Source organism: Corythoichthys intestinalis, chromosome 2 (assembly GCF_030265065.1).
Source record: "Corythoichthys intestinalis isolate RoL2023-P3 chromosome 2, ASM3026506v1, whole genome shotgun sequence".
In the NCBI taxonomy this organism is placed as follows: domain Eukaryota; kingdom Metazoa; phylum Chordata; class Actinopteri; order Syngnathiformes; family Syngnathidae; genus Corythoichthys; species Corythoichthys intestinalis.
Window position 1 is genome coordinate 15,103,696 of NC_080396.1, and position 25,958 is coordinate 15,129,653.

At 39.1% G+C, this 25,958-nt stretch overlaps 1 protein-coding gene across 4 annotated transcripts in view; it reads right to left on the reverse strand.

Moving 5' to 3' along the window:
• raf1a (Raf-1 proto-oncogene, serine/threonine kinase a) overlaps window positions 1-20,820 on the reverse strand; it is a 37,001-nt gene extending 16,181 nt beyond the window's left edge. The window contains exons 1-9 of one of the 4 annotated variants that reach the window (XM_057828441.1): window positions 20,376-20,820; window positions 9,778-10,004; window positions 9,556-9,668; window positions 7,969-8,071; window positions 7,725-7,882; window positions 7,538-7,627; window positions 2,282-2,435; window positions 246-365; window positions 93-117 (exon numbers count right to left, since the gene is read on the reverse strand). In XM_057828441.1, coding sequence (XP_057684424.1) covers window positions 93-117; window positions 246-365; window positions 2,282-2,435; window positions 7,538-7,627; window positions 7,725-7,882; window positions 7,969-8,071; window positions 9,556-9,668; window positions 9,778-9,978 — 964 coding nt within the window. In that variant the 5' untranslated portion in view covers window positions 9,979-10,004; window positions 20,376-20,820. Of the gene's footprint in view, window positions 1-92; window positions 118-245; window positions 366-2,281; window positions 2,436-7,537; window positions 7,628-7,724; window positions 7,883-7,968; window positions 8,072-9,555; window positions 9,669-9,777; window positions 10,005-20,375 lie in introns of those variants that run through there. The other 3 variants (XM_057828461.1, XM_057828451.1, XM_057828468.1) reach the window with 3 other exon arrangements.
• Between the last annotated feature and the right edge of the window lie 5,138 nt (window positions 20,821-25,958).

Consider the following 25,958-nt stretch of genomic DNA (forward strand, 5'->3'; position numbering starts at 1 on the left):
AGACCTGCAAGGTCTTTAAATGCCTCCCACGTCAAAGCAAAGACAACAAAAAGATGAAAAATCTAATGACGAGGCCAAAAAAAAAACCTTACCAGAGTCGTGATCTTGCATTGCATCCTGGACAGACAACAAAAACAGATCCAATCACAAAAGGTTTACCTTCACAACCCAGATGTAAAAGCAGGTAGCATGTTAGGAAGTCAAGTCACACAACTAACACTGCACACACTGCTCTGCTTTCTAACCTTTTCGGGACTCTCGGATGAGGTCTCAACAAAAGACTGGGAGAAGTGGACATTACCTACTTTCCTCTTCAGCCAGAATCTATGACACCAGGATGTGGGGAAGGTATTCAGGCAGTCTAGCTACTCCCCAGCAGGGGATGACAAGAACAGTGAGGGCAGGAGAGAAAATGAAACGGAACAAAAGATAGGAAAATGAAGAGGAATAGACAACAGGAATGAAATAATGTCAGGTGTGAATGAAAAGAATAATTAAATATTTGCAAGAACAAGGGGAGGTGTAAAAGAAAGGCAAAAGGGAGAGTTGGGGACTAATCTCAACCATTTTTTTTTTCAAACAGCGGTGCTCATAGTATTTGTCGAAAAGATCAAGCACAAGAGAGTCGTTGAAAAACCCGAGATTAATAAGGCGGAAAACACAGACAAGACTGAAAAAGCAGTTTCTGCTCTTGCACTCCTCTTTAAAATAAACTGCAATATTATTAGCCAAAACAACTGTTGTGTTTGATAGAACTATATGTCTATATGCTGCCATAGCAGATTCATGGTGCATTAAGCTCCCGAACTATTTTTAATCTGTCCGTTTTACCCTGGAAACCCCAGTCAGACGTCGCGCAACTGTTTTTGTTTCAAACCAGCCATAAAACGAAGGTAATTAATTATATTTCTTATTCAAAAATAGTCATTTTTCAGCTTGGAATCATTAATTGATGTCTAATATTTCGTTTTAAAAAAAAAAAAAAAAACGACTAAAATTAAATTATTAAATTATTCACTTGCATATTTTAAACATTTAAACAAATGACGTCACCATGAAAAAAATGGTGTCTGTAAAAAAGTCACGGATATCTACCTCATAACAATCGCTTAATTGTAGTTTTCTCCAATATGTTAGAAGATTAATAAATCGATCCAAACAAAGAAAAATTGGGAAAAAAAACATTTAAAAGGGTAAATATGTGAAAATGAAAATCTCGACCACTCCTTGATGCCTGCGATTTCTGCATCGCAACCCTTGTTATATTACCATGTTTACCCCATAAAATCCCCAAAAATCCAGCTATGGCCATTCACAGCTGTGTCTTGACTAGTGCTGCAACGATTAATCGATTAACTCGAGTATGCGATTAGAAAAAAAATATTCGAATTAAATCTTGTTGCTTCGAGTATTCGTTTAATCAAAGTGGCCTTGTAATGGTTTATTCTGAAAGTGTTTACATTTAGTTTATTGATTAGATTGGATACATTGCCCTCTGGTCTGCCTCATTTCACATGGCTGAATCCAACTGCTCCAATTTAAGACCAACGTAATCTAAGTTTTTGTTTGGGCTAATGTTTTTTAATGCATTCGTAATTTAGTTTCTATGTGTATTTAGCCGTTTTTTGTGGGAATATGAGTCTGAACCATTTTTTAAGAGCATTGGGGAAAAAAGTTAGCATTTTATAGCATTTAAGCTAACGGACTTTTGCTATATAGGTTAGCCAATTGTTCTTTTGTTGTACATAGGTCCTCATTTATTTAGGTTTATCACCGTTTGACGGTCAGCGCAGGTATTTTAATTTTTTATGTTCCTTATCCGATTACTCGATTATTCGAACTAACTAGTTCATCGATTAATCGACTACTAAAATAATCGATAGCTGCAGCACTTGTCTTGACACCCGGTGATACATGCTACATTGAGTTTCTGGATCGAAAGGTAAGTACGCGATAATATCTCGCTAAAGTCATGGCGTCTGTAATTCTCCTCTCGCGTGCTCTATGCCTCCAGATAGGGTTTTGCTGTTTATTTTATTTTATTTTTTGTAATATGCCCTCCTGTTCAAAATTTTTCTTCCCCGTGAAAATTGAGATTCTAAGCTTTCCAATGATGTATCACGCATGCATATCGGACAATTTTGAAAGTTGGCTAAATTGGGGGTCTCAGAGCGGAACTTCAAGTAACCTGAGTGTTTTCCGCCAAATATATATATATTTTTTTTTTTAAGTCTGTGACTGCACCTAGAGGTATATCAAGAGGCTAGCGTTTTATCGTTACCTCAATCATACTTCCATCCACAGGCAGGGCTGTGCTAACCATATGGACGTTTGGTGTTGAAGTGGAGCGTTGTCTCTGGGACAGACCACCGCCTGTGGGTGAGTAGGGTGTGGCGTAGTTGAAGGCATGTGGCGTTGAATATCGATGGGCAGAGCTATGAGGGGAAGAGAATGCAATAGTAAGATTTTTATTTTTATTTTATTTTTATTTTATTGTATGTATCTGGACTCATATTTAAGGCAATTAGTGACACTGTCCCACTCCAGAGTGGGAAAATGCCATTGAGAGCAGTATTTTGTGTACGACATCCGGAATATTCCATTTTAGATTTGCTACTGACTGTTAGACTTTCTTGAGAAATTAATGCATGACTGGAAAATCCGCGCTCACATTCTGATTGTTAACAAATAATGCCAAGTTAGTTTACTGTTTAAGCAAATTATGGTGAAGGAGAAAAGCAGTGAAAATCAGGTCCCCACTTTGACATGATTCAGGTACATAAAAACGTGAGCTAAAATATTTAGATGGGCAGAGTGACTCAATTTATTTGTATGACAAATGACATGACAAATGACAAATTTAATTTTCGACTCAGTCTTTTGGACGAAATAACTTATTCGTTAAAACAGTCATTTCAAGCAGTTTTCATGTAATCCTAGTCAACGAATACTCAAGATGTTTTTGTCTGCATAGATTCAAATGTTTTAGTCTAAAAAAAAGTTTTCCAACAATTTCAAATGAACATCATTGTTTATAAGGAATGTAAACTCAAGAGGATGCTTGCCATGCTGAAGCAAATGCTAATGCCAACACGAATGCTATGCTAAGGCTACGAGTTACATTTAGTTTCTGATGATCACTTAGCATAGACCTTTAAAGACTAAAGCAATATTGCATATTCTCTCTTGCCAAGATGTGTAAGCAAATTAGAGGAGTTCCAAAAAAATCGATTGTTACATGCATTGCGATTCGAGACGTGACGATTCGATTACGATTCATAAAAAGATTCAAAAACGATGATTTTCACTCATAACTTTATGACAGCCGCTCGTTGCCCAACGGAATTCAAGACACGTCTGCCGCCCGGACACCATTAACGTACGCACGCACAACGTTATGATGCATGCTCCCAGTTACTGGGAGAGAGATTTACTCCTTTTTAAAAGACTGGAAAATAAATTTGTGTATGAGACAGGCAAGTACAGAAGCGCGACCGGGTCACACTGCTGTGTGCAAGTTATTTTTTAGAGCGGGAGGGGACGAGAGATAGTTCATTGCTCCTTGTCTTTCCTACTGTCCAGCAGTAGTTTTAAGGCATTTCAAATGAAAAATGTCCAGAGTGTGTTGCTAAGACCTGTGTGCGTCAATAAGAGGTGAGTACACAAACCCTCTTTTACTGTTTAGCATTTATTGCTGTTGTTTTTGAGATGTTAATAGTTAGCGCCGAACACTAAGCTAATTAGCTAATTCGCTAACGTGTATTTCATATGCAGAACGTGTAAAACCATGATTAAGTACAGCGGTGACACTACAAACATGTGAAATAGTACAGAAATCTGTTGTTGCGGGAGAGAGACGGAGAGAAGAAATGTAATGAGTGTGTGTGTGGCGGTGTCAGGAGCAGTTGTGATTTCCACCTGTAACACTGTAAAAACAAAGTATATTGGTTAAAAGAAGTCTTATTTCTAAAGACACTTTGTTTGTGTCCAGAAAAAGTGGAATTCATTCCACCAGTGTAAATTTGCCTGTATTGTTGAGAGAAATAAGTAGGCTACTCCCTTTAAAATGGTTAATGTTTTTGCACTTTCTTGTAAAAAATAAATAAAAAAGCAGCTTAAGGGCAGCTTTTTGTTGTATGGGCATGTTTCCATCTTTCCTGTTGAATCATAAGGATATTCTAAATAAATAATGGACATAAATTTGTTTGGCTACTTTATAAATCAGTACTGTAAGATGCATCGAAAATCGTGATAACCGCGATCATCGTCGATGTCGCGATCCTCGTTCAAAAATCGAATTGTAGCACCCTGAATCGCAATCGAATCGAATCGTGGGGTGCCTAAGATGGCACACCCCTAAAGCAAATCTTCTTACCATGTGTTTCAAAACAAGCAAGCCTGGAGCAAAGCCCAGCTTGAAGGATGCCGGTGAGCGCGTGTGTGTGGGGCCGGGGGGTGCATTCCATACGAGTGACATAACCAAACACAGCAAGGATGTAGGCTGAGTAACTACATGTACAATAAGCCCATGTCACACATTGTGAACCTATGACAAACTATGTTGCATTTTCGTCTCGTTCTAGTCAGACGAAAATTGTCCATCGTCTCGTCAGTTAAGCCTGTCACAATATGCAATAATTCCATTTATCGTGCGATAAATAAAAATGAAGGCAGTAATTTTTCCGCTACGATTTATCGCCTCGCGTGCACAGGCGTGCTGTTAAAAGTTCGGATTCCTCGTTACCAACTGCGCAAAGTGCATCTTCGTTCCATGTCCGGCAAAAACTAGCGCCGGAGCCAATCGTTCCCATTATATCCTATTGTTCAACGTATACCGGCCGCGTCAGTCCTCCGGAGTGACTGTGGACCATCTATGGCGCGCTGGTGTTGTTGACATGTGGGCGCTCCGGTCAGGAGTGACATTTCACGCGGGGCGGCTTTTTTTCAGCACAACGCCGGATATTTACAACTAAGTCCGCCAAAACATTGTAACCGACTTGGCCGCTACGAACAACCTCGCTTTGACAACGAACGGCTGCTTCAAACTCGTTCTGTTTCTGAAAGTCGATTGTCATATGCTGGTGTTGTGTAGTAATGAGCAGACGTGACCTCAGCGGCGCTTACTAACTTTTTTAATGCGCGCACACACTAGATATCATGAAATGGCAAACTAGATGTGCTACGTCCCATGCCATTGGCTACGTGAGCCCAGAGTGATTATGGGACACGTAGTCCATATACTACATCAGTGATTTCTAAACTGTCATGACTGAATGGAAGTTAAGAAAGCCAAATCAATCCATACCAGTGACTATAGATAATGTTGCAAATATTGTTAATTCAGTACGTGACACAGATGGATTCGGACCACAAATAGGATGTCTTGCTCATGTAGTAAACCTAGCTGCTAAGAGAGCTGTAGCAATCAACAGTGTGCCCTGCCTCACTTTACAAACAGTTAAGATTGTTCTCAGCACTTTTATACAATTTTTTTTCAGATCAGTAAGAAGTAAGCACATAAAGATTATGCACTAAAATGCATGTTTATATGATGGCAATTTAATTTTTGCTCGTTAGCAAAAAAAAAAAAAAAAAAAAAAACAACAACAACAACAAAAAAAAACGAAACAAAAAATATAATTGTTTTTTTTTTTTTTTTTACAGAGCATTAAATGTATTGAATCGGATCGGAAATCGTGTCCCCCGTATCAAAAATCGTACCGAACCATGACTATCGTTGCATCCCTATGGAACACCATTGCAGAAGCTATGACGGGAAAAGTTTTCATTTGCCTAAATGCTTAAGTTATTAAGTGCAATTTCTTTTTTTTTTTCTAAACACATTTTATTTATTCTGTGTTTCTGTGCGGTATCAATATTGTTGTTTTTTACTTAAGAGGCATGGTCTATTGTTTTTAGTTGTGATTTCTTAAACATTATTTTTGAATTTAAGAGTAAATATTTATCGCGTTTAAATGGGTGTACTTGATCTATTAATATATACTGTATTCTCACTGTGTTATTGTAAATTGGTTAAAAAAAAAATTGGGGGGGGCGCAATAATATCGCATATCGCAATAATTTATGAGAATAATTTTCGCACACTAAAATTTGTTATCGCGACAGGCTTATTTGCAGTCACGCAATACACGTTTTTAGCTCGTTTAGCTTGGTTTATCATTGTTGACAAAAACAACAATGTTTTGAAGAATACAATACACTGCAGTTTGTATGAAACACCCCACAGTCTATACAGAACGCCTTCAGCCTTGAGTCTACTAATTTGGCAACTCACAGTGCTTTTGAAGAGTTTGAAGTGCTACTGAAACAACAAGTTCTTTTCACATCTCCCATTATATCAGCCTTTGGACTGGTAAACCCTCTGTAAAGCTGAACACGTCATTAAAAACAGGATTTTGTTCAATTCCTACTAAGGCTCTTTGTAAATTGAACACAGCTCTAACTGTGGTGCAAACAAAACTGATGTGCATCTACTAAGAAACTATATGAGGACATGAAGTGTGCAAAATTGAATTAAAAAAAAAAAAAAAAAAAATCTTCTGAGATACATCAATACCTAAAACAAGTCCAAAACAATTGGAATACGCAAAATACAGAGATGTGTAAAAGGAACCTGCTATGACCTCCTACAAACTAATCATTTGATCGTGACTTTATGGGCTGCGAGCAAATTGTTTACATAATGTGACTACTTTCTCAGCGTGCACGAGTTAAAAATTCAATCTGGTCAAACTTGCGCGACTGCATGTTTTTACCGCTCGATTTAATGCAGTCTCACTGTATTTGACACGCGGGTTGAAATATTTACCTTTTTTCACTGCTTTAGTCATTCTCCTACATTTCTCAGCTCTCTAGTCACTGTTATTCACTCGAGCTGCCAATGACGGCGATGGATGTCCAATTCATTTATTTTCACTGGTAGTTAAAATCTAGCGCTGTCAAATAGTGTTTTTTTTTTTATTTATTTTTTTTTATAAAGGTTCTTTCTTCTTTTATCAACTACCACAACACATACTCTGAATTAATACCACAGATGTACTTTAGCTTGCAGTGAAGGAGTTAAACTTGTGTGTTCGCATTAACAAGTTACAAATGGAAACCAGTGTTTCAATCTCTTAGTTATCAATCAATTAATTAATCTCGACTTGCCATCTCTAAATACATAAAAACACATAATATATAGACATACTGTATAGGTGACATGGTGCATGGAAGTATAGCACATCCAGCTCACAGTTGAGAGGTCGTAGGTTAAAATTTGGGCACCACCCTTCCTTTTAAGAGTTTGCATGTTCTCCCTGTGTCTGCATGGGCTTTCTCTGGGTACTCTGGTTTCCTCCCACATTTGAAAAACAGTTTGTCAATGCCAGTTTCAAATTCCTGCAGACTTATGTTAAACTGAAAGCCCACAAAACGGTTAATGCAACGCAAAGACTGGAAAGACTCTCAGAAAACCACAAAAACACAATTTTAAGCTGTAATTAAGAATACAATAAATAGGACTATCAAGAAATACCTCGGAAAGCGAGTTAATGATTCCCTCATTCGCCGAGATGTTAACGGGGGAAGCGACGGGGCAACGCTCTCACCAGGATTCGGACACAAACTAAAGGAAGAGACATCAAGTGAAAAATCTTTAAATTATTGCTTTCGGGCGAAAAAAGCCTTTAGCAGTAGTGACCGTATCAAATGGGGACACTTACAGGAGTTGTCGAATATTGCTCCAGTCTACACACATTGTGGGTACTTTGGTACTGCAGTGTTCATGGAACTTGTAGCCACATGTTTGGCAACGAAAACCGTTCAATAGAAACTTCTGGCAAATGTCACAGAACGCTAGCTTCAGATATGTTTTCCGGACCTAAAACATGAGAAAGTTGTATACATTAAAGTTCTAAGCAGGGACACTAATTTGAGATTTAGCTTTAAGGCACTTCTGGCACTTACAAAATTATGTGTGGTAAGAGGAACATGATCTAAAACTTCCACCAGCAACTCCTCACCAATCAGCGAGGTTGAGTCTGTATTCCAGTCCATCCGTAGTTTTTTACTGATACAGAAAAAAATATAGAAGACGACTTTATTAACATTAAGGAATATACTAGTCCTTCTCAAAAAATTAGCATATTGTGATAAAGTTCATTATTTTATGTGATGTACTGATAAACATTAGACTTTCATATATTTTAGATTCATTACACACAACTGAAGTAGTTCAAGCCTTCTATTGTTTTAATATTGATGATTTTGGTAAAAAAGTCAAGAAAAAACTAAAATCCCTATCTCAAAAAAATTAGCATATCATGAAAAGGTACTATAAAGAAGCTTCTAACCTAATCTGAATCAACGAATCAACTCAAAACCCCTGCGAAAGATTCCTGAGGCTTTTAAAAACTCCCAGCCTGGTTCATTACTCAAAACCGCAATCATGGGCAAGACTGCCGACCTGACTGCTGTCCAGAAGGCCATCATTGACACCCTCAAGCAAGAGGCTAAGACACAGAAAGAAATTTCTGAGCGAATAGGCTGTTCCCAGAGTGCTGTATCAAGGCACCTCGGTGGGAAGTCTGTGGGAAGGAAAAAGTGTGGCAGGAAATGCTGCACAATCAGAGGAGGGGACCGCACCCTGATAAAGATTGTGGAGAAGGGCCGATTCCAGACCTTGGGGGACCTGCAGAAACAGTGGACTGAGTCTGGAGTAGAAACACCCAGAGCCACCAAGCACAGGCGTGTGCTGGAAATGGCAGAAGCGCCTGACCTGGGCTACAGAAGCAGCAGTGGACTGTTGCTCAGTGGTCCAAAGTACTTTTTTTAAGATGAAAGCAAATTTTGCATGTCATTCAGAAATCAAGGTGCCAGAGTTTGGAGGAAGACTGTGGAGAAGGAAATGCCAAAATGCCTAAACTCCAGTGTCAAGTACCCACAGTCAGTGATGGTCTGGGGTGCCATGTTAGCTGCTGGGGTGTTGGTCTACTGTGTTTTATCAAGGGCAGGGTCAATGCAGCTCGCTATCAGGAGATTTTGGAGCACTTCATGCTTCCATCTGCTAAAAAGCTTGATAGAGGTGAAGATTTCATTTTTCAGCACGACCTGGCACCTGCACACAGTGCCAAAACCACTGTTAAATGGTTTACTGATCATGGCATTACTGTGCTCAATTGGCCTGCCAACTCTTTCTGCAAAAGGATTCCCGACCATGTATTGAGTGCGTATCTGATATAATTAATTGAAGGTTGACTTTTTTTTGGTATTAAAAACTTTTTTGTATTGGTCAGCTGAAATATGCTAATTTTTTGAGATAGGGCTTTTTGGTTTTTCATAACTTTTTTGCCAAATTCATCAATAATAAAACAATAAAAGGCTTGAACTACTTCAGTTGTGTGTAATGAATCTAAAATATATGAAAGTCTAATGTTTATCAGTACATTACAGAAAATAATGAACTTTACCACCGTATTTTAATTTTTTTAGAAGGACTAGTATGTGTGATAAGCAACCAATATGACTTTTTAAACCATGGAATAAAATGCTCACCTTCTTTGCCCCGGATGGAGTCTGAAAACAGCACAACACTGAGGCTGCAGGCCTCGCACCGTTAAGGCTTTAATCAGGCAACTCTGCAGAGTCATACCTGGTCGTACATTTACCTAAGGGTGACAACATATTACATAATAATTTATTTAAACTTTTAGCATGATTACATATGCCTTCAAACACTCTGAGTGGCTGTATTTCCCCAATTAGAAATCGGCTCACCACAGTGCGCTGCTGGTTTGGGAGGTAGACACGGATGGTGCTGCTAGTCTTCGAGTCGGGTATTTTGCTGTCATCTGAGGAGCGACGCTGGCAGGGAAATCCCTGGATCACAGTTGGTGAGAGGCACGGGCCCTCGAAGGCAGAGTCCTTCATTCCAAAGCCGTTGCTCAGGGTCTTCCAAGCTCCCTGAAAGTGCTCCATCAGTAAAGCCAAGTGCTTTCAATGGTCTGGAAAAAATGAACCATGTGCAAACTATGAATGCTTTAAAAGCTTACATCATCAGCTGACAAAATCAATACTGCATTAGTCGCCTGCTTTCTAAATGAGAGGGATGCAGTGTGGAGACGTTGTCAAAGTGAATGAAAGTAACTGGCAGCAACCTGAAACAAGGTAGTTATTTTGGTTAACCATTTGTCAGTCCATTTTAGAGAGCAGTGAATATAAAAAAAAACTTGGGGGTTGGGAGAAACGAGATTTTCACTGAGAAATGCTGTAATTCTTCATTGCAAGCCTTCGAGAATATTGCTGATTACAAAGCAGGAGTCAGCAGGAGAGGTGGCATGGTTTGGTTTAAGCCAGTAGTGGTACTGGTTATTTAGTCTCAACTACAAATAGTTTGAAATTAGAATCCTGAAGAACAAGGTGATGTCAGCTGAGACTGGCATCCATGCGACCTCTCCGAAATAGCTTGATGGCTAATGCTACGTGAAATAGCTGGTTGACATTTCTCTCACATCTGCTAAACTGCCTGTTCGTTGAAATGCTCATATTTCTTGAAAAGAACAAGTAAGGTGTAGGTACTTCCATGTGAGACATTTGCACACAAAATTTGAGACATTATATTGCAGCAGTGATAGAAACCTTATCTTACCATGCCGTTTTTATTTTTGTGTTCTGTACTAGTATACACACCACTTTGAGGTTCACTGTGTTGTGAGCACTCACGACCACTACACACTAATATAAACAGTCTCCCAGATAACCAACATAACACAAAAAGCTGAAGGGTGTAACGCACAGGTGTCAAACCGATTCCAGAAAGGGCCTAGTGGGTGCTGGATTTTGTTCCAACCGATAATGTGCAGAGAGTTTAACCAATGAACTTCCTGCTGAAACAAGCAGCACCTGACAAAGTTTAACTGATTACACATGTAAAAGTTCTAATTGGTGAAAAGGTGTCCTCTTCATTGGTTGGAAAGCAAACCTGCACCCACTAAGCCCTTTCTGGAATCGGTTTGACACCTGTGGTGTCACGGTACATGTAATAGTATTGAACCGTTTCGGTACGTGGTAGTCGGTTCGGAATGGACGCGTACCGAACGAGTTTCTGACGTAATATAACCCTTACTTTTCGAGGCTGTGAGTCGATCGGGTTACAGTTTTTTTGTTATATTTACTCCGTCTTCTCTACTATAGACCCTACCCACCGACGTCACAAAATCACGTGCTCGCTGTATGGTTCCGCCCCCTTGTCCGTCATTTTGTGTCTGTATTATCAATGGTCTCAATTGATCGAGCAATTTATAATGCATTTCATGGAAGACCCGGTGCTTTCGGATGCCGTAAACTCACTTGATGTGTTGCATAAAAGGCGTTATGTGGAAAAGCTTCAGTTTATCCATTCGCCAGATCCATATTTGATGCCTAAATCGATGTTTTTCGACCCGCTGTCTCCGCCGTATTTGCCTGACATCTGCTAGCTACCCTGATATGTACAACTATCTTGTCCACACAAAATCAGCCTATTCTCACGAAAGTTTGAAAAACTTTAAGAGCTTGGAGGCTTATAAATACTTTGTTGCTGGTTGGGTGAAACAGGTCCTCGTCCACGAAAATTCGGCAGGAATCTATCTTGTGCTTGGAAAGGTGAGTTACGAAATTTTCAATTCAAAATCTTTTGTTATTGCTAACATCCACTGTCAAGTCTAATGTATTTCATGTCGTTTGTCAATGGAGTTAGGGCTTTTAATGTTTATATGGTTTAGCGATAGCACTCTCACTACATACATACGTGTATGTTGTCGGCGATTAGCCTAGCAATGATCTTAATTGTGGTTGTCAGCCCAAAACCCTCTAAATATATATTAAATGCATCTTACCAGATATAAAATGACTACTACATAATCTGTGGTAATCGTTTGGAGCCCAGTTTTCTCGTGGAATTGCAGCAGCCCATCTCGCTCTCTTCTCTCTGGGTCTCTCGGAATCCGGTAGAACTTCAAGTCTCTCCGTCTTCTCCGTCTATCTTCTCTGTTATTGCAACCGACCGCCACACACGCCTTCACCATTTTGATTATTAATGTTAACGAGCAGAAAAACACGTCGTAAATAGGAGGAATGTACGTAGCCATAACAGGTAAACATGATGTGTTGACGGACAAATGGGCGACACCAGTCAGGAGGAAGAAGTTGTGACGTCACGTGGGTAGGGTCTATAGACCCCAATGACCAACGTCACACAATCACATGATCGCTGTATTGTGCCGCCATATTGTCCGTCATTGTGTGTCCGTATTGTCATTGATCGTAGTTTCTAAAGGTGGAGTCACTTGCAAATTATGGAAGCCCCGGTGCTTTCAGACGCTGTAAACTCATTGGATGAGTTGCATAAAAGCCGTTATTTGGTCGATCCAGTCGCCAGATTCATATTTGATGCCCAAACCGATGTTTCCTCCCGTCCGGTCCCGTGCGTCAGAGCTCATCCTGAGACCACAAAATTTCCAATCATAGTCCAGTTTATGTCACGTTGAGGAGTTGGGTACCCAAAATCGGCACCGGCCCGAATATAAACAGACATTTGGTCAGCTGAGCGTCACCGTTGTCACGATTGTAAAATGAAACTTGATCCACAACGGGCCGGTGTGTGCCGAAAAATAGCTGCCCCGCGTGAAATGTCCCCCCTGACGGGAGCGCTTATTTATAATGCTTTATTGACGTGAAAACATCAAATGTTTTCATGGGCGCATTACAGTAATGGATTTACGACTGTAAGATCAATTTTAAATAATTAAAATACGCAAAATATTAGTACTGTATTTTAGTAACAAATCGTGGACTGGGCCACATAACCATCTTTGAACAGAAATGTATTAGTCTACAGGTTTTCACGACCATATCCCAATGACAATCACAGAGGTATGACATTTATTAGTTCAATCAGAGTAAAATAATACATATTCACGGTACAAGAAAGTCGTTTCCGTGTGGGCGCTCCCGTCAGGGGGGACATTTCACGCAGGGCGGCTATTTTTCGGCACAAAACCTGGTATTGCGCTCACCTTCTTGCTGCGCGACCGCGGCGACAAGCTTCGTAGTCTCCGTCTGATTATGTCTGCGATCGTGTTGGCATCATATTGATGTTTTCGCCGCTGTCTAATGGCTGTCGACGCAAACGCATCATGGACCGAGATAAACAAACCGTGCTGCTTTCGAGATTTGCCCTTTTAACAATGGGCACACAGCAACTACTAAAATGACCGTTTATCTTCTGTTACTGCAACCAACCGCCACACATGCCTTCACCATTTTGATTAATCAATGTTAACGATTGTCAGGAAGGTTTTTGGGGTCGTTTACTCGGCAGTGATTCCTTAGACAAGCAGAAAAACACGCCGTAATAGACCCTACCCACCGACGTCACAAAATCACGTGATCGCTGTATTGTTCCGCCTCATTGTCCGTCATTTTGTGTCTGTATTATCAATGGTCTCAATTGATCGAGCAATTTATAATGCATTTCATGGACGACCCGGTGCTTTCGGATGCCGTAAACTCACTGGATGCGTTGCATAAAAGGCGTAATGTGGAAAAGCTTCAGTTTATCCATTCGCCAGATCCATATTTGATGCCTAAATCGATGTTTTTCGACCCGCTGTCTTCGCCGTCTTTGCCTGACATCTGCTAGCTACCCTGATATGTACAACTATATTTTAATGTTTATATGGTTTAGCGATAGCACTCTCACTACATACATACGTGTATGTTGTCGGCAAATAGCCCAGCAATGATCTTAATTGTGGTTGTCAGCCCAAAACCCTCTGAATATATATTAAATGCATCTTACCAGATATAAAATGACTTCTACATAATCTGTGGTAATTGTTTTGAGCCCAGTTTTCTCGTCGAATTGCAGCAGCCCATCTCGCTCTCCTCTCCGGGTCTCTCGGAATCCGGTAGAACTTCAAGTCTCTCCGTCTATCTTCTCTGTTATTGCAACCGACCGCCACACACGCCTTCACCATTTTGATTATTAATGTTAACGTGCAGAAAAACACGCCGTAAATAGGAGGAATGTACTTAGCCGTAACAGGTAAACACGATGTGTTGACGGACAATTGGGCGGCACCAATCAGGAGGGCGGAGTTGTGACGTCACGTGGGTAGGGTCTATAGGAGGAATGTACATAGCAGTAATATATAAACACGATGAGCTGACGGACAACATGGCGGCACCAGTCAGGGGGGCGGAGTTGTGACGTCACGTGATTGGGGTCTATAATCAGGACCAACACGGTAGGACAGTCCTGAAACATCAACGGCGCGACAACGTGGCTGCCGCGAGAATGCAGTGAAACGGGGGCATTAGAGTCAATCAGCCAATGCACACCAGTCGGCAGAGCGGCCGTGTGTTAGATGCGTCCCAGAAGCGGCTCAACGCGATTCACACGAAAAGAACGGCAGAGTTTATTATTTGACGCGAGACGCGGCCCTCCTGAGTCAATACTACTAGCTAGGATCAGGCCGGAAGTCACTAGTGTAATAATACGGTGGATCCGGTCGATTTTCGAACTAATATGCAATCGTAACCTACTTTTTGAGTCCATCAGATCTCTTGAGTGGTAGATCGGGGCACAGTTGACTTGTCTTTGTTCAGTTACTGCTGTCTTCTCTGCTATAATAATAACCAACACGGCCCCATGGGCAATACAAAACCCTCCTACCACAACAAAACAAGTAGGAATAATGAATAAATGAATGATGCACACATTCTGCTTACACAATTAATTTCTGTGTGGCGCTTTAACTTGAGAAAATCCACCAATAAAGCTTTTGAAAACTGTTCATAAGAAAAAAACAATGTTTCATTGAGGCATTTCATTTGTAAAATACATGTTAAAATCTTTGTCATTGGGATTGATTTTCTTTTTAGCACAGAACTTCTTTATTCTTCTTTCTTTCAGAAAGAAAGCTTTGGATGTTGGATTATCTTTAAATACCCGCTACTTTTTGAGCAGAATTCTAGCTTTGTATAGGCTAATGTTCCTATTGTTGAAAGCACAAAAGTGTGTAATAAACAACTAGCACATTTATATTTTGCATTTTGTTTTTTACTGTACCGAAAATGAACCAAACCGTGACCTCAAAACCGAGGTACGTACCGAACCGAGATTTTTGTGTACCGTTACACCCCTAATATCCATTGTTCTGGAGTTTTTTCTTCATTTATCAAGATCATCAGTGTGGTGAGTACATTTTATTCATCTTATGCATGTTATTGTATATTAATATTGCATTTACTTTTCTAACTAGTGTACTGTATACACAAAAGAATATATAAAGAATGTAATATACATAAAATAAAATTCTCCAGTATCCAAGCAGATGAACAGGACAGGTTTAAGAAAAAAAAAAAAAAAAAAAAAAAAAAGGGGGGGAGGGGGCTGGGGGGTCGCTACTTCGTGGTTTTTCACTTATCGCGGTGGGTTCTGGTCCCCATTAACCGCGAAAAACGAGGGATCACTGTATACTTTTTTTTTTTTTTAATTTGTGTAAACATGAAACTCACTGGACTAGTTTGATGACAGTGTCAAATTAGGGATGGTCAGTATAATTCTTTGTTGATTTTACCAAATAGCTTATTCATGACAAGACTTTACTCATCCGATAAATATGAACTTAACGGATAGTGTCCTAATGGTTACAGTGCTGCTACCAATGGGATGAGGAGCAATATTCAAAAAGGACTTTATAGAATCGTCTTGACATAAACCCTAAAATGTTACATCAACAATGCACAAAGTCATCCTTGAGTGTGCCAGGAAAACAATGATACAAAGGATCAATCAAGCCAATGCCTCACTTTTATGATTGTATGCTATCAATGTAGTATAGAGCAGAAAAGACATGTACTGTATTAGAACAAGCGTTTTCAGTCACAAGCTTTTTAACAACAACGAATTTAGATCAATCTGTTATTTACAGCTCACTGAAGAATGATTACATCCAATTGTAACATAACAGCAAACCATTACATATATTTCAAGTGACTCAATGTCAGATGAACATGAGGAAAATGTTTTTTTGAGGGGGGACATATTTATTAATATGGGGTATTTGGGTTATGGCTATAGTGAAAAAAGTGCTGTGTTTGCAACTCCTATGTAACGTGACCTGTCTGAAAGAAACCAAATATTTTGCTAACGTACAGGCTTTGCTGTGAGTGAGCACACTAAAAGCTTTGCTGCAGCTCTCTGACAACACTAAGTGACGCAAGGGGTGTGTCTCATGCAAACTTGATCTTTTTTTGTAAGTGTTTAGGGGCGGGGGATTTTACCATTACATTGCACTTTCAGTATTTCTGTAAAGAAATAAGTTTGCATGGCAATTTCATGGAGATTTTATAACAGAGTTTAAACCCCTTATAGAGCAGTTATTGAAATCATTGGCTGTCATCCAATTGGGCTGGGACAGGCTGGCAGTGAATTATCACTACCAGGCCTTCCAGTCTAAATGAATTGGACGTCAAGCGCCGTAAATAGCACTGGAACATGAACATTTAAAGACAGTCCTTCCAGTTTCAATGAATTGGACGTCAATGAATGAAATACAGTGGTACCTCTACATACGAAGTTAATTCATTCCAGGACCTTGTTTGCAAGTTGAAATGGTCATATGTCGAGCAGGATTTTTCCGTAGGAATACATTATAATTCCATTAATTCGTTCCACAGCCCAAAAACCTACAATAAAGCCTTAATAGATACTGCCGGTACTATTACAAATGGCTATTACACATAGCAAAACAAATACATTATAAATAAAAATCGGAATATTATAATAATAATTAGGGGTGTGACAAAATATCGTAATGGTGATATATATCGTGATACTATCTATCCCAAAAGGTTATCGATATGCTCCTGCCAAGAATCGAGATATCGTTTTAAATAGGGTTGAGATCTGGGCTATTTGCAGGCCGTGACATTGACTGGATGAGTCTTTCTCCAAGGAATGATTTAACAGTTTTAGCTCTGTGGCATGATGCATTGTTATCTTGGAAAATGACTTGGAAAATGACTAACATATTTTCAATTGAAGGGATAAGAAAGCTATCTAAAATGTCAATGTAAACTTGTGTATCTATTGAAGATTTAACTACAGCCATCTCCCCAGTGCCTTTGCCTGACATGCAGTCCCATATCATCAAGGAATGAGGGAATTTTGATGTTTTCTTCAGGCAGTCATCTTCGTTAATCTCACTGGAACGGCACCAAACAAAAGTTCCAGCATCATCACCTTGTCAAGAGTCAAGAATCTGCATTGGACAGGGTGATGATGCTGGAATTTTTGTTTGGTGCTGTTCCAGTGAGACCTTAAATGGCCCAAAATTACCTAATTGCCTGGATTTGACTGCCACTGACAGCCATAGTTGTTCAATCCGTTTGAAGTGGGAGGGATGGAATGAACATTCGTTCAAATGGATTGGTGTTCATTTGCTGCCACCCTCCCATTTCAAACGAATCGGACGTCTACTAGTGATAAACTAATTCCAATTAACACTAGAAGCTTGTATTTCTGTTAATTACTTGTTTGTAGAATATCCGAGAATGATTTCCCGACCAATGTATCGATAATCTTTGTATCACCGTATCGTCAGATCATCGTTATCGTGAGCTTTGTATCGCATCGTGAGGTACCAAGAGGTTCCCACTCCTAATAATAATAATTTTATTAATCGGGTTCTAATGTGGCGGACGTTTTTTGCTATACCTTAACGCACCGCACCCGAGAGCGGGGAGCTTGAGAGTTTCACTTTCAATGTTTTCTTGAGAACACCGTCATCTTTGGCAGTCAGGAGGCGTTTTGTGTTGAATAAGTTTCTAAATAAATGATAAAAACGTGACGAAGCTGACGATTTCTTTGGCAATGTTACCACAATTCTAATGTTATGTCAAAATTATACCACAATTATGTCAGCTTAATTGATAAAGACTGGCGAACGGTGGTCGGAGGAGGACCGTGGAGATGTATTGTTGAGCCAGTTCACGGATGCGCACCCCACGCTCTTATTTTTCTATAATTTGCATCTTCATTTAGATTACAGGGGTGCCCAATCCCGGTCCTAGAAAGCCCCTATCCAGCTTGTTTTCCGTGTCCCCCTCCTTTAACACACCTGAATCAAATGATCAGCTCATCAGCAAGCTCTGCAGCAGGCTGATAACGATCCTGATTAGTTGATTCAGGTGTGTTAGAGGAGGGAGACATGGAAAACAAGCTGGATAGGGGCTCTCAAGGACTGGGATTGGGCACCGCTGATTTAGAAGGTAAGCGTCACCTTTTTCCTTGTTTTACCACCTGTACCAACCTTTTAGAAACCTGTGTTGATTTCTCACACAAGAAAATCCGCCGTGCGTTCGTCTGCGGTGCTGTCATGTCGTCGTATTTCGAGCATGTCCTCGGATGTAGAAACAAATGGCGAGTCAAATTTTAAGTCGGATGTCGAAAAGATCGTGTCGAAGCGATCGTATGTCGAGGTACCACTGTACTATGACATAAACAAGTTTTTGTTCATTTTAGTTATTAATGTGCCTTTTTGTTAACATTTTAAAGATTTGTAAATGCATTTGTTCATTAAATTAAAAATATAGAATAATCGTTAATAACAATAATTAGAGGTGTGCGAAATTTCCGATTCTTAGATTATTTGCGATTCGGCCGTGGAAGATTCAAAAACGATTCACAAACATCCAAATTCCGATTATTGAAATATGTCAAGTAAAGCGGAAGTAAAACCCACTCAGCGCGCCGCGCGGTCTTCAGGACGCAATGAGGAACGGAGCGAGAGTAGCTAAACATCATGCTTGTCATTACCCGGCCCCTCGGGTAATGCCAATGCTCAACTCATGGCTCTAGCTCAACTCATGCTGCGAGATAAAAAAAAAACAACAACATACCTGACTGCTGCTACAAAGTACGTCCACAATACATAATGTTAAGGTAGATATCATATTTATATAGGACTAGATGCAACATAGACTCGGTGGCGATAGCAGCAAAAGTAGAGAAAGCTAGATGCGGCGTTAGTAAACGGCCGCCATCTTAAAGCAGTAGACTTCCCTGCAAGGCTGTTGTAGTGAACCTTCCAAGCGAACCTAATTAACTTTTTATTTAAAATACTCCTAAATCGGTAAAATATTGACTTGAATCTATCTTTAAAATAGTTTTAAAACTTTCACATGTCGAAAGTAGACAAAAGGGAAATTATGGAATAACAGGAGCAATTTTAACAACTTTAACGGTTGATTGACAACATTAAATTAATTGAATGTTGTTAAAGCTGCTGATGCAGAATGGGGATTTGAGTATATTATTTATTGTTTTTAACTGTTAACTTGATACTGAAATAGTAGTTTATTTAAGCCTGCAAGGCTTTTTTTTTTAAACTAATGTACAAAACATTAGCAGCTAATGGCGGGGGAGGGGGGGGGTCATCAATAATCGATTTATAATCGAATCGTAGCCTCTTAATCGTAATCGAATCGTTAGGTGCCCAAAGATTCTCACCTCTAACAGTAATGCAATAATTAAGACCTGGCATCCGCACGTGTAGACATCATATTTTGGGTCATGCAGTGTACACTTGTGTACTAAATGTAACTATTGTGGCCTGCATGACTTAAACTGTGAGGTCCACATACGTGGACACAAGATCTTAATGTTTTTTGTTTGTTTGTTTTTGTTTGCTTTTTTAAACATTATTTGCCAAAATTAGTCACTTGCTCTATGAAGGGTTCCTCATCTTTACTGGAATAGCTAAAAGCACAATACTTGATAAAAAATGCCTAACATTAAAACTTCTCTCGAGATGTATTCAATACGCATGATTCTCCGTGAAAACATATACACGGTATTTAGCGTGTACTGCACAAACAACTACTACAAAATAAGACAAACAAACAAACAAAAAACACATTTAATCGTGTTTGTTCGTTCGACTTTTACGGTTGTTTTCCCCCCTTAGGTCATGTATTCGCAGCAGTCCACATCACGTAAACTGCCAAGTCAGAAATTCGTGAAATCAATGAGATTCGTTTCCATTGTGTTCTACCGTGTAACATTACATTACAACAAAAGGAGGAAGGGCTACTGCTTAAGTGAAATGAATCGTAAATAAACTGACGATACTACAGTATACGCCAATGTAGGCCCCCAAAAACCAAATCGAATTCTCGTTCACACGCTTTGGAATACTCAATTTGTTTTCTTAAAACGCACGTAAAGCATTTGTAGTTAGCTTTTTCCACGTAGCAACAAGAGAGCCGCTCTGCATGTAGCAAGCGGTGTTGTGCTTGTATGCGTGAGAAAAAGGGAGAGGGCTTACCAAGAGAACTTGGGAAAGTTGTGCTCCGCCATAACTTCAGGAAAAAGTGGCGTCGGTGACATCATCATATTTGCAATCCAGTCAAGGAAAACGGCCAAGTGACTTTGTCACTTCACCCAAGAAAAAAATCCCGTAAAATGTCGCGATAATAGACGACGTGAAGGTCACAGGCTGGTTGCTTCAATAGCTATGATAAGTTTGATCACCCCCCGTTTGTACGGGTTTAAGGCGGTCCCAGCTTTTTTGGAAAAAAAAAACGACACGAAGATTTGTTTTCTTTGGTCGATCTCGGCTGTTTATATTTAAAATCTTGCTTTCGATTGACAATCGATATCTTCAATGCAATGTAAAAGTGTGACTGGCGGTGTCGTGCGTCCCTCTGACGACAGCGATTGAAACAAGATCCTGCAATTAAAACGAGAGACTAGCATCAGTCCCACTGCTCTAAAGCCCTCCCACGCCACCCATGATGTTTTGCCCCTTGAGACGATAGAAATACACAACTTAATCATACTGTCATAATAGAACTAAAGATTATGAGGAATTGCGTACCAGGCCGGAGAAGTCGCTGTTTATTTCCAAGTGATTGCATACTACAATAAATTATAATCCGTTTCAATAATACTGTATAGTTTATTTTAAAAATCAACAAGGATCAACCCACTACCGGTTTGGATGACTAGGATACCCTTAATAACGTAAGTGCGCCTTCATCTGGATGTTTTAGGGTAGTGCAACCACTATGTGTTAACTAATTATGTGTAATTTTAATTTTTAGAGGGTAATTGTGACCTAACCCTTTCAGGGACAGTGGTATTCAAAAATTGACGCTTAAGACCTGTAACGCGTGGTAGGTAGGATACGTGCATAAAAGTACCAAAAAGGGGAGAACCTTCCACTTACGCACATTTATTCACAAAAAATAATAATTCCACCTTGACCACTCGTCACTCGGGAGCTCAGCGGTACGCACACACGCGTTCCCAGGCGAACTCCAAGTCTCCAACATAAAAGTAAACAGTAACAAAAGAAGAACATATTCAATATAAATAAAGCAGCGCCACCGCGTGGTAGATGTCGGGAGTAACACCATTTAAGTAGGTGACTGTTACAGACCTTTATCCATTAAGAGGCCAAGTGACTATCATTAACAAAACTTAAATATTATCTAGGGCTGTCAAACGATTAAAAAATTTAATCGAATTAATCACAGCCTAAAAATTAATTAATCGTAATTAATTGCAATTGAATCCATCTCTAAAATATTCCATATTTTTCTGTAAATTATTGTTGGAATGGAAAGATAAGACACAAGACGGATATACACATTCAACCAGTGTTGTTAATCTTACTGAAAAAAAGTAATTAATTATAGTTACAAATTACTTCTCCCAAAAAGTAATTGCGTTAGTAACTCAATTACCTGAATGTAAGAGTAATTAGTTACTTGGCAAAGTAATTGGTGATTATTACTTTTTTTTTTTTCCTCAAAAAAAAAAACATTGGCCACACTATGTGAAGTTTTTTGTGAAGGTTTTTGGTACAATTGGCCTGAGCCCAATTCTTTACCCTAATTTACCCTTTACCCTGAATCAACTGTTAAAAGTTGTTAAAATTGCTCCCATTATTGCATTAGTTCCCTTCTCTCTACTTTCGACATATGAAAGTTTTAAAACTGTTTCATCATTTAAAGATAGATTCAAGTCAAGATTTTGCCGATTTAGAAGTATTTTAGATAAAAAGTTACTTAGGTTCGCTTGGAAGGTTCTCTACAACAGAGCCGTCCTAAAAAGTCTACTGCTTTAAGATGGCGGCTGTCTACTAATGCATTTAGTGCCATGTCTGTCATTTTGCATCTAGTTATATCTATATACAGTACATGTGATATCTACCATGTCTACCATATCTACCATAACATGCGGGCGTAGTTTGTAGGCTATCGGCTACAACATGTATTATTGGAGCTACCTAGCATCGCGTTTGCTCGGCATCACAACTTTCTTCCTCCTCCCCACTCCTGCTCTGCTCTGTCGTCTCGATGAGTCCGTCTCCCTCAGACTTTTCGACCAATATAGTAACGCATAGTAACGCATGCCTTTCCGTCCTCAGTAACGGTAATGGCGTTGCCAAGATGAGAAAAGTAATTAATTAGATTACCCACTACTGAAAAAAATAACGCCGTTAGTAACGCCGTTATATTGTAACGCCGTTATTAACAACACTGCATTCAACATACTGTACATAAGTACTGTATTTGTTTATAAAACAATAAATCCACAAGATGGCATTACCATTATTAACACTCTTTCTGTTAAAGCAGGCATGTCCAAAGTCCGGCCCGGGGGCCAAATGCGGCCCGTTGTCAAATTTCATCCGGCCCCCAGCCTCTGTCATAAAATCAATAACGTCTGGCCTGCACGCATACTTAATACATTGGTCAGCAGTACTGCTACCAGCATATGAAGTTGCTAACACACTAAATGCTGCTCCTCATTTACCCACTAAAAGGCAGCAGCACTCTAAGCAACATTACTCCGTTTGACCCTTTACTCCCAATTTTCTAAAATGGTGACAATAATGGTGACAATCAACAAAAAATAAAGAAAGTTGACTGCGACGGCAGACGCTTCAAGGATAAGTAGAAATTGGACTATTTCTTCACTAAAATACGCAACAACTGTGTCTGCCTCATTCGCAAAGAGACAGTCGCTGTTTTTAAAGAGTTCAATGTGAGGCGATATTACCAAACAAGACAGGCTGACATGTACGACAATATTACAGGGAAGATACGTAGCGAGAAATTGAAGCAACTTGAAGGTAGTTTAATTTCACAGCAGCAGTATTTTGCAACAGCCCGAGAGTCGAAAGAGAAAGCCACAAAGGCTAGTTGCGAGATTGTTGAAATTATTAATTTAAAAAAATAATAAAGCAAATGTGACACACAGAATGGCTTGCTAAAATTTGCTTAAATATATTGTTCTACGTAAAGGACATCAGCCAAGGTTGGCCTCCCACATTTTTACCACACCAAATCTGGCCCCCTTTGCAAAAAGTTTGGACACCCCTATGTTAAAGGATCCACAGATAGAAAGACTTGTAGGTCTTAAAAGATAAATGTTAGTACAAGTAATAGTAATTTTATATTAAAACCCCTCTTAATGTTTTCGTTTGAATAAAATTTGTAAAATTTTCAATCAAAAAATCCCTGCCGTTCTTCCACAGTGTCTTTAACTACGTAGGGTAGTGATTGAAATACACCACAAAGTGTCAATGGCGAGTTTTAAATTACTTAGAAATCAAGCCAACGAGTGTGTTTTGTCCCTCGACTGGCGCCGTAGTTCCGTTTCCATTGTACTTCACGGTCATTTGCATGTTGGCTTCACAACGTTCGAGACCTCTGATAGTTTGTATATTGTGACTAAAAATTGCCATCCAGTGTATTTGTTGAGCTAAATGAAATGTTTGAAAAGAGTTTGACCAAAGTCTGAGTAAGTTTTATGTTGATTTTGCATAGCTATTTTGATTGGGAATGAACATTATTTTTTTTGAGAGATAGAAATATTATTTTTGTTGTGCTTTCACTAAATGATACTTCTGTTTGTTGTGAAGGAGTTGCCGAAGCTTACGCCAATAAACGGCGCGGTCCAATGAACGCCTTTGTCCACTCGCCTTTCTCTGCCTCTTAGCTCTCAATGTATAAAAAACAGCGTCATTGTAATCTGTTTTAGGCAATGCATGAGCGGGTCATTCCACGCATGCATTAAATGCATCAAATATTTTAATATGATTAATATAAAAAATTAATTGCCGCCCGTTAATGCGATAAATTTGACAGCACTAGTATTAACTCTTATTATTATGTTCTTTTTTTACTTGAGTACAAATATGAAGTGGTACTTTTTACTTCACTACATTTTCCAGCACGTATGTGTCCCAGATAGCAGACCGGCATTGAATAAACGTTGATTTTCCATCGAAATCATCAGTATGGTTGACATCGAAATTTTCGACAACAAGTGACGTTGAAACAACGTTGTCGACCTATGGTATGTCAGGCGATGGTTGGGTTAACATCGTTTTATAGTTGATGAACTAATGTTGACAAATAGTTGATTTATGATTGACCGGGAATTATGATTGAAAAGGCATTGAATTATAGATGAGCAAGTGTTTTGGTCGAAAACTTAACATTGATTCAGCATTGTTCCAATATTGTTAATATTCGAAATTACGTTCAGGTTTTGTAAGGATTTCAATGTTGAAACAACATTAATTGAGGGTGCAAAAGTGACATTGATTCAACGATATAAGGTCAACAGCGGAATGTTGATCCAACATCTTTTCAACGTCGGTCTGCTATCTGGGGTACTTCTTACTCCACTACTTTTCCAATTGTTGCTTGCGTTACACGTTACTTTTGTTTGTTTGTTTTTCTCTCATTGTAAATTGATAGTTTCATTTTCACGTCTCCGGAGCAATAGATAAGCCCGGTGTAACTATACCGTAATTGAGCACTAGAGGCAGCAACACAAGTATAAGCAAGATTAGGCAGGTGAACAAGATATTGACCAAACAGTGAGAGCAGCGTGCCTTCAAATGGATGCTGCACACTCTAGTACAGTAGGTGAGGGTATGCACCTGATATATGCCATTAAGCTAAGTTTTGGAGTTTTTTGAGCTTGTTACTGTTCAGTTTACAGTGAAGTCAATTTTATTACTTGTTTGTCACATTTTAGCATCAGGAGAAAATACTTTTATTATTTACTTGTAAATTTTAAAGCAAATACTTTTTTTACTTTTAATTGAGTATTTTTTTTCTTAGATACTTAAGTATTTTTTGCCCGTGTATCTGTACTTTTACTTAAGTAAAAAAAAAAAAAAAAAGTACTCCATCCACCACCGTCATTTTTAAATTAATAATCATCATTGTGTTTTTAAATGATTTCTGAATTAATAAAATGTGAAAAGAAATATTTAGATGAATATATACAGAAATACCGGTAGCACCCAAGTATCACTCTAAAATAGATTTTTTCCCCCATAGTATTTAACTCATTGAATGTCATCTTCGATTCACCCCTCCCAGTCAAAATGGATTGGACGTCCCGCGCCATCAATGGCAACCAATGAGTTGAGTGTCCTGCAAGGGTAAAAAAATATGTATTTTTTAAAATGAAAATGAATGAAGTGAGAAATGAATGGATTAAAAAATAAAATAAAATAAATACAATCATCTCGTCATAATATTGCCTCTACAATATTATGAGGATATTTTAAAAAATGACTTTGGGCTTGGAGAGTGCGGTCATTTGCTAATAATCACTCCAAATGCAAATGGATTAGATGTCTATTGCCATCAATGGCAGCCAATGAACTAACGCCTTCAATGACTGGGATCTGAACTGCTGTTATTATGAATTTATTTGTTAATGTTTGTATATGTCATTTATACATAAATAAATAAATAAATAGATAAATCAATAAATTTATACATATATAAATGATATATCGCTCATAGGGGCCCGCCTCTGGAATGCTCTTGACCCCGCACTGACCAACACAGGGTCCCTAGCAGCCATTAAA